The sequence below is a fragment of the Mustela lutreola genome, chromosome 7 (assembly GCF_030435805.1).
Source record: "Mustela lutreola isolate mMusLut2 chromosome 7, mMusLut2.pri, whole genome shotgun sequence".
In the NCBI taxonomy this organism is placed as follows: domain Eukaryota; kingdom Metazoa; phylum Chordata; class Mammalia; order Carnivora; family Mustelidae; genus Mustela; species Mustela lutreola.
The window spans coordinates 135,689,103-135,705,502 of record NC_081296.1 but is presented as its reverse complement, the minus strand read 5'-3'; the positions used below and the strand labels follow the sequence as shown (position 1 = coordinate 135,705,502).

At 39.2% G+C, this 16,400-nt stretch overlaps 2 protein-coding genes across 2 annotated transcripts in view; one reads left to right on the top strand and one right to left on the bottom strand.

Moving 5' to 3' along the window:
* Positions 1–10: 10 nt before the first annotated feature.
* On the top strand, positions 11–7,342 carry SLIRP (SRA stem-loop interacting RNA binding protein). The gene is made up of 4 exons (XM_059182690.1): positions 11–165; positions 3,449–3,507; positions 6,680–6,787; positions 7,223–7,342. The coding sequence occupies exons 1-4, from the start codon at positions 69–71 to the stop codon at positions 7,292–7,294; spliced, it is 336 nt and encodes a 111-aa protein (XP_059038673.1). The 5' UTR covers positions 11–68; the 3' UTR covers positions 7,295–7,342.
* The window catches only part of SNW1 (SNW domain containing 1), a 34,885-nt gene continuing 25,816 nt past the window's right edge, over positions 7,332–16,400 (bottom strand). The window contains exons 10-14 of the mRNA XM_059182687.1: positions 14,947–15,088; positions 12,035–12,131; positions 10,204–10,321; positions 8,096–8,259; positions 7,332–8,016 (exon numbers count right to left, since the gene is read on the bottom strand). Coding sequence (XP_059038670.1) covers positions 7,818–8,016; positions 8,096–8,259; positions 10,204–10,321; positions 12,035–12,131; positions 14,947–15,088 — 720 coding nt within the window. The 3' untranslated portion in view covers positions 7,332–7,817. The remainder of the gene's footprint in view (positions 8,017–8,095; positions 8,260–10,203; positions 10,322–12,034; positions 12,132–14,946; positions 15,089–16,400) is intronic.

Genomic DNA, 16,400 nt, shown 5'->3' with positions numbered 1-16,400 from the left:
CCCGGAAGCAGATCTGCAAGATTCTTCCGGGGTCGCGACCGCAAGTCGCAGACGTCCTCGATCTAAAGATGGCTGCCTCTGCAGTGAGGGGTGCTGTGGCGCTGCGAACGAGTGTTAGCCGGCCCGTGGCTTTTGTCAGAAAAATCCCCTGGACCGCGGCCTCGAGTGAGTGATGGAGACGTGTTAGGAGTTGAGGTTTTAGGTAAAAGCGATCCTCAAAAGCACTGCTTTCGGCGGAATGCGTGTCAGCGTGGTGGCTGGATTAGGAGCTGTGGTTCCTGAGCAAGCCAGTGAGCAGAAATAAAAAAAATTTTTTTTTTTCAATGAATCGTTCAGGGATGCCCCTTAAGCTTTTGCGGCACGTATTCAGGGTCTCCTGCCTTTCCACTGAAAACTTAAGATTTACGATTTAGAAGTGATTATTTTGACAGCGGTGTGGAGGGTGGATTCAAACTGGCAAGACTGAAGGCGAGGAGACGCATTAAAAGGCAATTTCAATAATTTAGTCCAAAGACGAGGATCTGAAATAAGGTAGTGGTAGAAAGGGGGTCAGATCCACTTATGTTAATAAAACAAAATCAACGGCTTTTCGCGGTGGCTTGCGTGGGGTAGGAGTAAGGAATGAGGGAAAGGGAAGAACGAATTCCAGGTTTTTAGCGTTGGTGAATATCGTGGTTAAATATAGGGGAAGCAGATTAAAGAGGAAGAGGAGTAAAGTTGAAATGTGTTGAGTTTGAGAAAAGCCTGTGAAGTCTCCGTCAGGCCGTGGGACAGAGGAGACGGTGTATCATTTATTGAGAAACCATGCTGCCTAGGTTAGAATTCCACCTCGGCCATTTAATAGTTGTGTAACCTAACGGGAGGTAATTTGGGAAAAGGGCTCATTGTTTCTCAGTTTCATCAAGCAATGGAGTCAGTGATACCTTCTTGATAGGACTTTTGATTGGGTTAAATGAGTTTATATGTAAACCACTTAGACTTGTGCTAGATACAGACTAAGTACTCAATACATGATAGTTGTTTTCGTGATTACTATAATCACTATAAGCTTATGGGAGAGGCCTAGACTGGAGATAGAGGGTTGGGAGTAATCAGTATTGAAATCTCTCATCAACATTGATTTTTGTCATTTGCACTTTTGGAAAAAGGTTTTTAAATTTGCTTACCCAAAATTTAAAAATCCATCGTCACTTTTGTAGGTATTCATGTGTCAGGTCATCTCCTTTAAACAAAAGAATGGAAATAGGATTACTCACTTCTTAGCTTTTGTGGCCCTGGTGTGAGTAGTAGAATGGGAAATAGATTGTTTTGGGCCTCACCTTCTTAATATGTAGCAGATGAAGATCTAGGCAGTACAATGTCTTGCTTAGGCCCTGTGAAACTGTGTAAAGGCTCCGGGATTTCACCATCATCCTGTAGTTGCAAGTTTCCAGACCATAATGGGTTGGTTTAAAACTCATAAAAAGAGTGTAACATACAATTTTGAAGCAGTCTCTCTTGGTTCATTCATACATTCAGCAAATATTTCAGGAGTATCTGTTTGAGGATGACATTGTTCTAGATGCTTGCAGCAGTTTTTCCGTAACAGTTATAGGTAATTTGAGAAGACGGTTACCTTCCAGAGCTTGTTTGGGAAGTGGATGTTTTCTAGAACTTTTAATACCTTGTTTAAGACATGCATATTTAACACTATTTTATTTAGTGTTAAACAAACAACATGTTTGTCCTGGTGCTGATCCATGAGGTCCTGAATTTGCCAAATGGTTTGACCAACTATTAGAGTACTTCTGAAATTTAGTGTGTGGGGGTTGTTGACAGATTACTAGGCATTTTTTCATTAAGCAGGTACTGCCCTACTGTTGTCAGTTACTGTTGACATAGTGGACTCAACACTCAAGGAGTTTATGGTGTAGTGTAGTGGTGAGGGTGAGGAGACTTATAACAGATACAGGCAGTTGTTGAACCAGTGAAGTTTAGATGAACTAGGGGGAAATAACCCAGTAATATGAAATCTTAATCAGGGAAAGTATAAGCACTGTAGTTCAGAAGAGATCAGGTAGTTTTTGATCTTTAAGATGATCTACTATGCATCTCTGAGGCCTCACAGGGGTAGTGCATTGCCTTGTATGGCAGTAGAAGCCCAATAAAATAGTATTTGGCTATATTTGCCCTGGGTCCTGAAAGATAGTTATAATTTAGGCAGGAAGAGATAAGATTACTGACATAGCAAGGGGAAAGAATGACAGGCGAGGGTGGGAATCTGTAGGACGGACACATAGAGCTTTCATTTGCTGTACTAGAGAGTAACTATGGGCTAGCAATAGATAATAAGGCAGGAAGGGTAAGTAGGGTTATCTCAATAAATTTTAGAGTGTCCACTATTTAACAGAGTTAAACTTTATGAAAGGGAGGTAAACTGAGCGTTTGTTTGAAAATCCCTAATATGGCTGGCAATATACTGTATTCTAATTATCTGTCTTGTGTGTGAATTTCTCACAGGGATTATTATCCATGTACCTAGTACAGTAATTGATGAAGACAGTCATCTGCTGGGAGTAATGACTACAGTCGACTCAGCAGTTTATTTGCCCGCACCCCATCATTTCCCCTCATCTCTGGCACATTACAGCTTTATACAGATGGTTGCTGGCTTACTATGGTTTGATTTACAGTTTTTTGACTTTACAGTCAAAAAGTGATAGGTGAAAATAATAGGCATTCTGTTTGATTCTATTTGATAGGCATTCTGTTTGATTTTTCCCCCATGCTAGTGATAGGCATTGTGATGCTCTCTTGGGTTAGGAGCAGCGTCAGCTAGGGGCATCTCCCAGTCAGCCATGTGATCACAGGGGTGAACAGCTGATAGACTTACAGCCATTTTGTCCCTATATAACCATTCTGGTTTTCATTTTCAGTAGTCCATTAATTACGTGAGAAATTCAACCCTTTATTATAAAATAGGCTATGTGTTACGGTTTTGCCTAATTGTAGGCTAATGTGAGTGTTCTGAGCATGGTTAAGGTAGGCTGGGCTAAGCTCTGATGCTCAGTAGGTTAGGTGTATTAAATGCATTTTCAACTTAGGATATTTTTGACTTATGATATCTTTATCAGATGTAGCCCCATCATAACTTGAGGAAGTAGTCAGTACCGTAGCTACTTCCTAAATCTTAAGGCTTCAAGGAAATGAAAGTAGTTCCTGTTCACAAAAAGTTTGGGGATTCTAGGTCCCCTCTTGGTTTCTCGCTACAATCTAGGATGGAGGATGCAAAATACATTAACTACTTTTTTTTTCTTTTTCAGTAATCTGTAATGCCCAGTTGTTGGGCTTGAACTCGACCCTGAGATCAAAAGTCACATGCTCTACCATCTGAGTCAGCCAGGTGCCCCAAATATATCAACTAATACATTAAGTACTTTTAACATGGTTTTTTTTCCCTCCTATACAGGTGAACTGAGAGAACACTTTGCACAGTTTGGCCATGTACGAAAGTGCACTGTACCTTTTGTGAGTATTATCTTTTTAAAAAAATGTTATCCTTTAATTTTTGATCCTCTAATTTTATCCTTGAATTCTTGACTTTGTTAAAGCCTATCAGCTTATATGATTTTTTTTAAAAAAAGGTTTATTTATTTATTTATTTGACAGACAGAGATCACAAGTAGGCAGAGAGGCAGGCAGAGAGAGGGGGAAGCAGGCTCCCCGCCAAGCAGAGAGCCCGATGTGGGGCTCGATCCCAGGACCCTGGGATCATGACCCAAGCCAAAGGCAGAGGCTTTAACCCAAGAGAGGGAACACAAGCACGGGGAGTGGGAGAGGGAGAAGCAGGCTTCCCACTAAGCAGGGAACCCAGAGCGGAGCTCCATCCCAGGACACTGGGATCATGACCTGAGTCGAAGGCAGACACTTAACAGCTGAGCCACCCAGGTGCTCAGAAGTTTACTTCATTTCTGAAGGGTATTTTGGCAAAAATCAAAACTAAGAATTTACATTTACTTTGACATAGCAATTCCATTTTTAGGAATTTATTCTACAGAAATGGTGTGGTCAAGAATGTTCAAAGCAGGGACACCTAGATGGTTCAGTTGTTTAAGCATCTGCTTTCAGCTCAGGGTCTCTGAGATTACCAGGCCCTGGAATTGAGTCCCTCATCAGGCTTCTTGTTTCACAGGGAGACTGCTTCTTCCTCTGCCTGCTGCTCCCTTTACTTGTGCTCATGCTCTCTCTTTCTGAAAATAAAATCTTTTTTAAAAAAAAGAAAAAGTTCAAAGCAGCTTTGTTTAATAATATAACTGGAAAGAACCTAAATGTTCATTAATGGGATTAAATAGATATTAATTCACTGATACAATGGAGTTTTAATACAGGTAATTAAAAGAATGAGGCATAAGTATTACGGACACAAAAATTTTTCTATAAGCTTAAAAACTAAATTTTTACGAAGAGGATGAAATTCCTATTTGACGAACATTAAAAAAAAACATTCTCCGAGGGCACCTGAGTGGTTAAGTCCATTAAGTGTCCAACTCTTGGTCTCCGTTCAGGTTTTAATCTCAGAGATCATGAGTTTAAGCCCTGCATTGAGCTCCACACTAGATAGGTATGGAACCTACTTAAAAATTTCTCCCAAAATAGTAACATTTTTCACCATTTCCTTCTTGAAAGTGTAAGCAAAATTATTTGGGACTTGGAGTTAATACCTTAAACAAAAGAAAACTTTGAGGGGCGCCTGGGTGGCTCAGTGGGTTAAGCCTCTGCCTTCGGCTCAGGTCATGATCTCAGGGTCCTGGGATCGAGAGCCCCACATCTGGCTCTCTGCTCAGCAGGGAGTCTGCTTCCCCCTCTCTCTGCCTACTTGTGATCTCTGTCAAATAAATAAATAAAATCTTTAAGGGAAAAAAAAAAGAAAGAAAACTTTGATTTTTGGTAAAACTAAGTAAAATATTAACAGGAGAAAAGTTAAAGGAGTTTTTTTGTTTAAGATTTTATTTATTTGACAGACAGAGATTGTCAGTAGGCAGAGGTAGAGGGGAAGTAGGCTCCCTACTGAGCAGAGAGCCCTATGCAGGACTTGATCCCAGGACCCTGTGATCATGACCCGAGCCGAAGGTAGACGCTTAACTGACTATGCCTTCAAGGTGCTCCAAAAGTTAGTTTCTTTCTTTACTTCCTTTTTTTTTTTTTTAAGATTTTATTTATTTATTTGATAGGCAGAGATCACAAGTAGGTAGAGAGGCAGGCAGAGAGAGGGGGGGGAAACAGGCTCCCTGCTGAGCAGAGAGGATGACTCGGGGCTTGATCCCAGGATGCTGGGAGCTTTAAGCAGAGGCTTTAACCCACTGAGCCACCCAGGCGCCTCCCAAAAGTTAGTTTCTGATAAACAAATTCATGTATTCAAATCCAGGTTCCTTTTTTTGTTTTTGTTTTTAATTAAGATTTTATTCATTTGTCAGAGAGCAAGTGAGTGCACAAGGAGCTTCATTCAGAAAGAGAAGCAGGGTCCCCACTGAGCAAGGAGCCTGCTTTGTGGACTTGATCCCAGGACGCTGGCATCATGACCTGAACTGAAGGCAGATGTTTAACAGACTGAGCTGCCCAGGCGTCCCATCCCTTTGTTTTTTAAAGATTTTACTTTTTATTTACTAATTGACACAACAGTAGAGGGTGCGGGAGAAGCGGACTCCCACTAAGCAGGGAGCTTAATGCGGAACTCGATCCCAGGATCCTGGGATCCTGATCTGAACCGAAGGCAGATGTTTAACTGAGCCACCAAGGCGCCCAGAAATCCAGGTTCCTGTATCTTAGAATGCACAGTACCTAAGTTTTACACAAACACACATTTTTAAAGGCATTTACTAACAGAAATGGGCATACGGAAGTAGAGGAGAAACTAGCTGAGGTAAGGAGTGAATCACCGGGATATTACCAGAAACTTCCTGCAGTAGAAGTTAAGACTTAAAAAGTCACCTTTTAAATTTGGGAACAATTTCTAAAAATTTGGTTTGGGGGTGGTGCAGAGCATAACGTAACTTTGTAAGAAGATTGGTGAGGTACTGAGTGAATAGACATCTTTATATCTGTTCTTAAATAGTGGGGCTGGTGTGGTGGGGGCAGGGTGCACCCAAACACTAGAATCTTCTCCACATGTGCTGTGTATAGGTTGGATGATAAGCACTCTGTGTTTTGCACAAAGTAGCGTTACTTCAACCTAGAGCTAGGTAAATGAGGGTAATATTTTTTTTTTTCTATTTTTCACTAGGACTATATAATTATAATGGTAGTGGTGGTGATGAGAGTAATTTGTCTCCAAAACTACAAGAAACAAACTAGGGTTTGAGGCCAAATTTTTTAGTTTCTAGAATCGGGGAAGTTAAGAGTTGTTTCTTTCTGTGATCAAAATGTCCCTTTTATTTAGTGTGGTTTGTATCTCGAATGACAGAAACTTCACTGCCCATATTTTACTTCCTCCAGTGGCAGGCAGCAGAAAAGCAGAATAAGATTAACACAAAGTTGACCTTTGGTAACTAGGAGGCTAAGTATGTATTAAAGCAAGGTTTTTGACATTTATTAAAATCTCAGTTATTCCATTTGGGCAGATGAAAAAGTTGTTAGTTTGATTGGAGTTCATGAAAACTTTCTCTAGTTCATAATTAATCTTTTCTAAATTTTGAATTTTTAGGACAAAGAGACTGGATTTCACAGAGGTATGGGTTGGATTCAGTTTTCTTCAGAAGAGGAACTTCAGAATGCACTACAACAAGAACATCACATTCTTGATGGAGTAAAGGTAAATATTTTTCTGTATAACATCATGAGCTTTCTGTATATCCGTTTAGTAGTCAGAAGTATGGAATGACAAGGACTTTGGGAGATTTGTAACTGAAGTTCCTTTAATATTGGTTAAAGAGTGGTGGTGGTGGAAGGGTGCCTGTCCTATGGTGTCTGGGGAGGGTAGTTTAGGAAGACCCTTTAACAGTTAGCAAGGTAGATCTAACACAGAACAGTAGTCTGCTTACAAGGTAGGGAGACTGGCTTTTCCACTTACTGTGCAACTTTGGGTTAAACTGATTTAGTCTTAAGACCAGGGATCAGGTAACATCCTTTTGACTTACTGTTGCTGACTCCCTCATAAAAGGCAGTCTTAAAGTTGCAATCTTCAGTTGGAATGCTTTTGCAGATACTATCTTTCCTTACAATATTTATTGGATTTTTTTTTTTTTAGCTCTACGTTCAAGCTCAAAGACCAAAAGTTTTGCAAGGGGATCAGACATCTGATGAAGAGAAAGACTTTTGAGACTATTACTGCCTGTTAGAGTAAATAAAATAAAAAATTTTGTCTAAATGTTTTTATTTGAAACAAATAGTTGCACCAAGCAAGAGCTTAATTTCCCCACTCCAAATTAAAACAAAACGTAGTAGGGGCAAATGTCATTTGGCAGGACAGTTCTAGTATGTGAACATCCTTCTACTCACTGTGGCTGGGGCAACTTTATTCATCAGCAATCATTCTTACACAAAATATTAACCCCAAAGTACTAATGTCACAAAAAGAAGTGGTCTTAATTTCATGTGTGGGGTAGTATGTTCTATAAATGCCAAAAGGTAGGAGAAGCACAAACACAACCCACTCTTTAAAAAAAACTAAATAGTTCAAAGAATTTTCCCCCTCCCCCCTGACTCCCGTAATAAAAAGTAGTGCTGGGGTCTGACACCCAGATTTGGTTTTTATCCTGGCCATGTACAAAGTGTTTTTCCCCATCTGACTTGCATCATTAGGGTTATGGGTAAAAGTTCATTGACTTTGAAGAGAGGTGTGTCTACTCCTTTCTCCTCTTCTTGCCTTCATGCTCATGTTCCTTGGGGCGGCTGCTATCTGATGGTCTTTTAGAGCCACCGTGCTGTTTGGCTTCTTCCAAAAACTTGTCCAAACCAAAAGGATCTTCCTCAAACTGAACTGGTCCTTCTCGGCCTCTTTGTCTGCGGTCTGAACCAGAAAACTCCTTATCGGGAACAAATCTAGGGAAAAAGAGAAAGGACTATGAACTGCTTTGTTTTCACTGGTTCAACAGTGAAACTGCGCTGTCTGCTTAGGTACCTGTTGGTCTTTATTCTGGCTTCTAGGTCATCACCATACATGTCCTTGTCCAGATTTTTACTGGGCCTATAAATATTCTGGGCCATATCTTTGCCACCTCTCCAGGCTTGATCATAAACGTTGTAAATTTCATCTTCTCCACCTGCAAAACCACTGTCCATACCCTGTGGGAAATAAAAATGTATTAAAAGTTGGATCTGACTACATTCATGTAATCATTACTAGCGTACATCTTCAGCAATCTGAACTGCAAATCAAAAAGATCTTCATAAAAAAACAAAGTCCATAAACTTTATTCTTACCAGGGTTGGTCCATAAGTAAAGTGCTAATTAACAAGTTTGACCACTTTAGTGAAGTAGTCATTAAAATTGGATAGTAGGGTGCCTGGATGGCTCAGATGGTTAAGCGTCTGCCTTCGGCTCAGATCATGATCCCAGGGTCCTGGGATTGAGTCCCACATCGGGCTCCCTGCTCTGCGGGGAGCCTGCTTCTCCCTCTCCCTCTACTGCTCCCCCTGCTTGTGCTCTTTCACTCCCTCTCTCAAATAAATACATAAAATCTTTAAAAAATAAATAAAATAAAATTGGATAGTATAAGCAGGTACTTAATTTCAGTTGTACAGATAGTGGCAAGAAGACAAAAGAACTATAAAGCATTTATCTGATGTTACTCATTTATTAAATAAGTAAGTTCTATGCCCAACATGGGGTTTGAAGTCAAAATCCCAAGACTAAGATACGGATGCTGTACCAACAGTATCTCATGGCATTTAGAATAATGGTGCTATACTTCTTAACTCCCTGAGAACATCACTATTATAGCATGAGACAGGCTCTAAGAGCAAATCCTAAGTCAACAATGAACAAATTTGTTTCATATACTTGGATGGATCCTCAATACAGGGCTGTGCTCTTCTAGAAACATTTTTATCACAGCTTTGAAATAAGCTTAAGCTTCTAAGATGTAACTGTCCTAAGTATGTGCCTAGGTGGAACTTGCACGCCTAACCCTCCTTTGCTCAGGCTGGTAAGTTACCACTGCACTGTGTTTAAGAACACAACCTTTGACCCCTCAGGCTAAAACTACATTACATGTTAATTTTAAAAAACTGCCAGTTTTATCCCTAAAAACAAAATTTTGAAAAAAACAAAACACAAAAAAACCAAACAAAACCCCCACAACCTTTGAAATCGAACATTTGAATCTTCTATCAATTTCTAGCTAAACCACTGTTCCTCAATTTTCTCATCTATAAGTAGAGATTATAATGAATAGTATGACTTTACATAGTAAAAGTGAAAGACTTAGAACAATGCCAGGAATGTAAAAAAGTATCCAATTAAGTTATTATTAACTAGAAGAGCATATTCAAATGCCACCTTCAAATCTTAAAGATTCAAAGTCATAATAAGTTTTTCCTCTGTATCCCAGTAGAACTTTATACTTCCATGTATTTATTGCTGTCTGCCCTGTCCTTACTTATACATTGATATGTCTTTTCTGGTAGACTTGAATATTCCTTGAGGGCAAAGGCACATCTTTGATCTCACTGTCTAATGCACAGTACATAATCAATGTTGGGTGGATTAACACATAAAGGCACTTCTTCGGGCCTAAGGTATCCTAGCTGGTTAATAACAATAGCTATTAGAAGTCAGATTTCCTGACAACTAGTCTAGCACTTAAATTTAGTTTTACAGCTTCATCATTTAAAGACCTCAAGTTATATGTTTCTTTAGCATTAAATTTGTGTTTCAAAGATCAACAAAAAACCCAAGATACACTTTTGTAGGATACTGGCTTTACTTTATAAATAAAAGACTAATACATTAAAACCAAGTTTTATCAACTTATTTCATTCATTTTTTTAATTGTATCTTAAATTTTAGCCAACTGTAGAGGTCAAAATCAGAGTTGTTTTATTTTATGTCAAATAAAATGAAATAAGATAAAACAGTTCTATAAGTTATAACACACAACTACTAATTTTCTCTCTCACTATGCCAGCACACCTTAGGCTGATCCAAATCTATGACAATGTTAGTTTTCCCTGAGGACTGGTATTCATATCAACACTTAAGACAAGCTATGTCTAAACTCCTGGTACCTTGGATTGGTTGAAAAGCCTTTGGTCATACTGAACTTCATTGGACGTTCGAGGATTGGGCACACCAAGAGCAATGACTTCACTGATATCTCGATTTTCATTTCTCTGTAGTTTCGACCTGTTTCAAAATACAATGTCACTAATAAAACTCTTTACAGATGAGCTGAATTTCAATTTCAATACAACCAATCTCAGAAGCAAAGTTAATGAATATGTCCTGTTCATATCTTGTGAACATATATTCCCTGATAATGCATAATCAGGTTGGCAGTTCTTATAGCATTTCAGAGACATGGTTATTAGAAGAGGTAGGGTTCTATAATCAGGCCTTCCTGTTAGCTGAAAAGAACTGTCAAGAGACTCACTCTTGACACGAATTCTTTAATATAAGCAATCACCTTATGGAGAGAACATGCTGAGATATGAAATTGCTACGGTCTATACTTGCTATTATACGAGGACTGCGGCGGGGCGGTGGGGGGGACTGGATGCAAATCAGATGTATCATATGAATCACTGTCAACAAGCCAGAATCTGTTCTTTACCTAAACCACATTCAGTAATTTTATCCTATTAGAATTTTGAGGAAAACATGTCAATGACTGAATTACTCAGAATGATTTTCAGTATTCAGATTATCTTAATGCCCCTGCTGTTCCAGTATGTATGCAATCTACATCGCAATGAAACCAGAGTAACTGTCATCATTTATTTTACCAGAAACTCAGGTCTTAAAATAATTTCTACAGACAACCTGATTTTCACGCAATCACAAGTTTACAGCTTTTCTATGTTATCAATTCCCATAAACGCTTTATTGGTTTTAAGGGCCCAATTTATCTACAGAGCCATTTTGATTTTTACAGCTTAGGAATTTCAGACCAAGAGTATCGTTAATTGTGCGCTTTCACATTTCATGTCTCTCTCTCCTACACTGCACATTTAACCATGACTCTAAATTCAGATTTCCTGCTTCTCCATGACTTCACTTATCCAGGAAGATGAGCTATGCCATTAAATAACAAAGAGCACCACCAGCAGGAATCATCTTTTTCATGTTTAAGACATGACTTGAAAAAATGGATTATATCAGCTCACAAAGTGATGAGAGAGAGCATGGAAAACTGCTCATATGGAAAGAAAATGTTTTATATTTGCATTTAACCCTCATTCAGAATTCAGTGTTCAGCTTTTAGTGAAGCATAAACTTCACCAATCCTTTCTTTAGTGCAAGCCCCATACATGTGTTTTGTTTGTTCCATGCAGGTCTGCACTTATTAGCAGTGCTGTATTAATTTTTCCTAGGTCATTTTATACAGCAGCACTATCTTTCTGAATTTTAAGTAACTACTCATGAGAAGAGGCCAATTTTCACTTCTCACAAAACCTGCTCTTCTCCCCCACTGTACTGATGACAGATCTCTGCATACAGGCTCTCAATGAAGGTACAGAATCTTCTTCCCTGTCTAGAGGAATAGGCGTGTAATAAGCTTGTCTCACCACTTGAAACAGGAAAATAACAGATCAGAACAGTCCTATCTACTACCTTCTTTTCACAAACATGATCTCAATTCCCTTTTCTATATCCCTATCATGCACAATTCTAGCTGACTCTACAAGGTGATGAAAAAGGATTTCTTCTAGGGACAGTTAATTCCTTTGCTAAGAAAAGCAAGCATCAGTGTTAAGAAAATAAGTGCTGATTTAGGAAGTTATCAATCTAGAGAGGAAAGGGAGAGAAGCAAACTAGTCTCAGTGGACTAAAACTCTTCTTGAAGAGGTTCGCAAAAGCCAATACTCATATTTCGCATTTACCTCAAATAGCACCTACCTCTTATCAGGAGCTGCCCTGGAAAGGTTCCTGTCATGCTGTCTCTCTTTTCGCCTGTCATGCCGGATTTCATCCCTCTCACGTGCCTCCCCATCCTCTGTGTGAACAGAGTTGAAAATTATTTCATTGCTATATTACCCATTAATATTTGGAACAAAGAGAATATTCTTTAACCCATGACAGATAATTCCGCGGACTTCTTTATAGTCACATTCGGCCTTTTAACTCACTTGCAATTAATTTAAATCCAACAGTATTGGTTTAGTTTTTGAATGTGAACTCCAGAATCATGCATGCAGCTCAAGTGTTTAGACAAAGTATACTGAGGGCTTTAACTTAATTTGAAATGCATCAAAATTGTAAGACGAACTTATAAATGGATAGAAAGATCAGTAGATAGATGATAAAGCAAATTAAGCAATATTAATTGTTTTTTAAAAAGTTAACTGTAGAATCAGGTGGAGGAGATACGGATGTTCACTGTATAATTCTTTCAACTTTTCTGTGTGTTTTTAAATTATCCTATTAAAATTTCAGGAAAAAATCAGGTGTAAATTTACTCTTGTATCTTCAAAGACTGGCTGAATAAAGAACCTTTTGTTTGTGGTCCACAGGGGCTAGTTCTATCTTGATCTCTACCTACTGTGTTTATGTCTATCTTCATTTTCTCTTCTCTCACCAGTCTGAGGGGATACAGCTTTGGAGCCAGCCTGTCTGGATTTAAATCCTGTTCCTAAGACAGATTAGCCATATGACCTCGTAGAGGTCACTCAATCACTCTGAGTCTTCGTCTCCTCCTCTGTACAGTGACAATCCTATAACCTCTGCAAGGGGTTGCTGGAGCCAGGATGATAAAGGCAATACATGTAAAGTGCTCAGAGCAGTGTCTTCCATAAGTGGTATCTTCCAGTAATAATAATAAACATTCGTTCTTTTTACTATCTGGCAACACATTTTTCAGAATTTAAGCTAATTCCTCAAGGACGATTCTGTGGTGTTTTTTTTTTTTTTTTTTTTAATTTCTTACCAGTGTAGAGAATTAGATATAGGGAAATCTGACTTCTAATTCCCTTCAGTGGCTAAGTGTATGACAACAGGTAGGTCTTTATATCTTGCCTCACTAAGTCATTCATATATGATTCAAGGAGGTGGACCATTACTTCTAGTAATTCCGGTGACTTCTCTATAGCTGAACTCATGACTCCTCTGACCAACTGCCTGCTTGACACCTCCATCTTAAACTTACCATGTCCACAACTAAACTAATCTTTCCCTCCCAAACCTCTTCCCTTGCAGTCTTCCCGCTATTAGCAAATGGCAACTCAACCCCTCCCTATTGCTCACGTCAAAAGTGCCAGAGTCATCCCCGACTCTCTTTCTTTCATACCTCTACCTAATCCAAAAGCAAATTTTGTCAACTCTACCTCCAAAATCCATCTGACCATGTTTTCCCTGCCTCTCATCCTCATCTCATCTGGATTACTGCAAAAGCCCTCCAAATGGTTTCCCTACTCCTCCACATGCCCATTTCACCCCCTGCTCATTTATGGCCAATTATGCTGTTCCATTCAAACTCTTCAACTGCTTCCCTTATTATCTGAAGTGAAGGCCATGTCCCTAAAATGGCTGAAAGACCACACATGATCTGGTCACCACCCTTCCTATTTATTTGAACTACTCTGACACCTCTTCCGCTATTCAGCTTTCTTACTTCACTCCAGCTATACTGGCCTCCCTGCTTTTCCTTTACCACACCAGGTATACTTTTACCCAACTAGGGCCTTGGCACTCACTGTTCCTTCTATCCAGGGTGCTCTTCGAAGCCCCAGATACCTACAAGGCTCACTTCCTTACTTCATTCAAGTTTCTGTGCTAATGTTACCATCTCAGAAGTAAGGTCCATTTTGACCACCCTCTCCATTTGGTCCTTTTATCCCCCTTCCTGTTTCATTTTTCCCCACAGCAATTACTACTATACTATTATCACTAAATCATCTACTAATGGTAATTAACTTTTCTGGTCTGTTTACACTCATTGAAATGTCCTCAACTACACCGCCAACCTAACAGAAATCCTTGTGTCTAGAAGAGAACCGGCATGTAGTAGATGTTCACTATGATCTGAGTGAATGAACTGCTGCACTAGTCTAGGATTTACTAACAAAACAAACCACCCTCACAACTTTCTTGAATTAGAATTACTCTTCTCACTCTAAATGAATTAATATATCAGTGTAAACCACTAAATAAAGCCAGAGGGAAAATATTGGCAGAGTTAATGATTACAGGTTTATCAGCCTATAGGACAGAAAAAGTGGATTGTTTTATTATGTGGAAGAACTGGATTATTCAGTTGATCTCATTTTTCTAAGTTTCAAGAAAATTAAAATGAGAGAAAAATCAAGCCCATCATTTGAGTAATACATGATTTTTAAAAGTACATTACTCTGAACTTTAAAAATGTCCACTGTAGTCCCATATTGAAGGCCCTTCTTTACATACATATTCTTGGGGTGCCTGGGTGGCTAGTTGGTTAAGCGTCTGCCTCCGGCTCAGATCATGATCCCAGCAACCTGGGATCCAGCCCCACATGGCGGGGCGGGGGGCGGAGGAGATCCCTGCTCAGTGGGGAATCTCCCTCACCCCTGCTCTTGCACTCTTGCTCACTCTCTCTCTCCCTCTCAAATAAATATAATCTAAAAAAAAAAATTTTTTTTTAAATATATAAAACACTTTCAACTGCTACAGCTCAGTGGCAGAAGTTACTCTTTCATTTCTATATTATTTGTGAAATATCTACATTTTCTTTCTAGATGGGTATTGGCTTTCTGTGCAGTAAGAACAGTGAGTCTCTGAAATGAGATACGTATTGTTCACACTGTAAATTCAACTTAGGAAAGACAGTGTCATACCTTTTTCCACATGGGTTTTGATCCCAGCTCTTCTCTCCCTGGCTTTCTGGGCCATTTCTCTAAGTTTCTCTTCATGTTTCTCCTTTTCTTTTTGAGCCATCTTTCTCTCTACTTGAGCACGCATTTCTACAGCTTCACGAGCCTGTTAGTAAAGTTGAATGCTAAGTAAGACACGGTTGGGGGAAAAGTTACAGTTATCATCCAACAGCCTGACTCAAGTCTGGCTTGAAAGAGCAGGTATAAAGAATTCAGATTTGTTACTGCTGATTAAAACAAAGATTCTTGTCTACTAAAAGAAAGCTTGCCTGGAAGACACTGCAAACTTACATTTTTCACTCTGGAAAATGTCTTAGTGGTTGAAACTATAAAGACCCCAATTAATCTTGCAACTCACCGTTTGACTAATCCTTTCTTAGAAACTACCCAAAAAATAAAAGTTAAACAAAACTCTAAAAAAGAAATTTTCAGTGTCAGTAACATAGCAAGACTTGATTATATGTTCAAAATCAAGCAAGTCTATTCAAGATAAAGCCTTAACAAGAGATGATTTTTATAAGGGTGCTTGCTGCAATGCAGGAGATATACTTTTCTATGTTCTAAATGCATGCCATAATGTATGTGAACTTATAGGTCACACAAATTAATAATATTAATGCCATAGGAGCAACTGGGTGGTTCAGTGGGTTAAAGCCTCTGCCTTCAGCTCAGGTCATGATCTCAGGGTCCTGGGATTGAGCCCCACATCCGGCTCTCGGCACAGCAGGAAGCCTGCTTCCCCCTGCCCTTCTCTGCTTGCTTCTCTGCCTGCTTGAGATCTCTCTGTCAAATAAATAAATAAAATCTTAAAAAAAAAAAATTATGAATGCCATAATAGTAAAGGGCAACCAATATTATAACTATCATTTTCTATAGCTTTCATCAGAATGTTTATTTGCCTTTCTATGTTATCCACCTTTTGGGAGACATCTATATTTAAAATAGAAAAAATTATGAAATCTAAAAACAGTAGTCAGCTTTTTAAAAATGAGATTAGGGGCGCCTGGATGGCTCAGTCAGTTAAGCGTCTGTCTTCGGCTGGGCTCATGATCCCAGGGTCCTGGGAGTGAGTCCCACATAGGGCTCCCTGCTCTGTGGGGAGTCTGCTTCTCCCTCAGCCTCTGCTTGTTTCTCTCTCTGTCAAATGATTACATAAAATCTTAAGAAAGAACAAATAAATAAATAAAAATGAGATCAGCCTACTGAACATCGTTCTGCAATGTCATGAGGAAGCAGGATCACCAGTGGTTAGGGTGTGTGTACAAGTCTGCAAAGGCTGAGACCAGGTACAGAGCTGCAGATAACACGTGCCATCTCTGGTGCACATACCGCAGGTGAGAGCCTCTCTGGGAACTTACTACTGTAGCTTAAACAGCAGTATCTTACATAAGTCAAACCATCATGCTGTATGGCTTAAA

What these genes read in the sequence shown, in the direction of transcription:
- SLIRP (XM_059182690.1), top strand. Translation starts at nt 69, where the DNA reads ATGGCTGCCTCTGCAGTGAGGGGTGCTGTGGCGCTGCGAACGAGTGTT. An exon ending in CCCCTGGACCGCGGCCTCGA is followed by an intron (nt 166 to 3,448) that starts GTGAGTGATGGA and finishes CCTCCTATACAG; the next exon opens with GTGAACTGAGAGAACACTTT. An exon ending in ACATTCTTGATGGAGTAAAG is followed by an intron (nt 6,788 to 7,222) that starts GTAAATATTTTT and finishes TTTTTTTTTTAG; the next exon opens with CTCTACGTTCAAGCTCAAAG.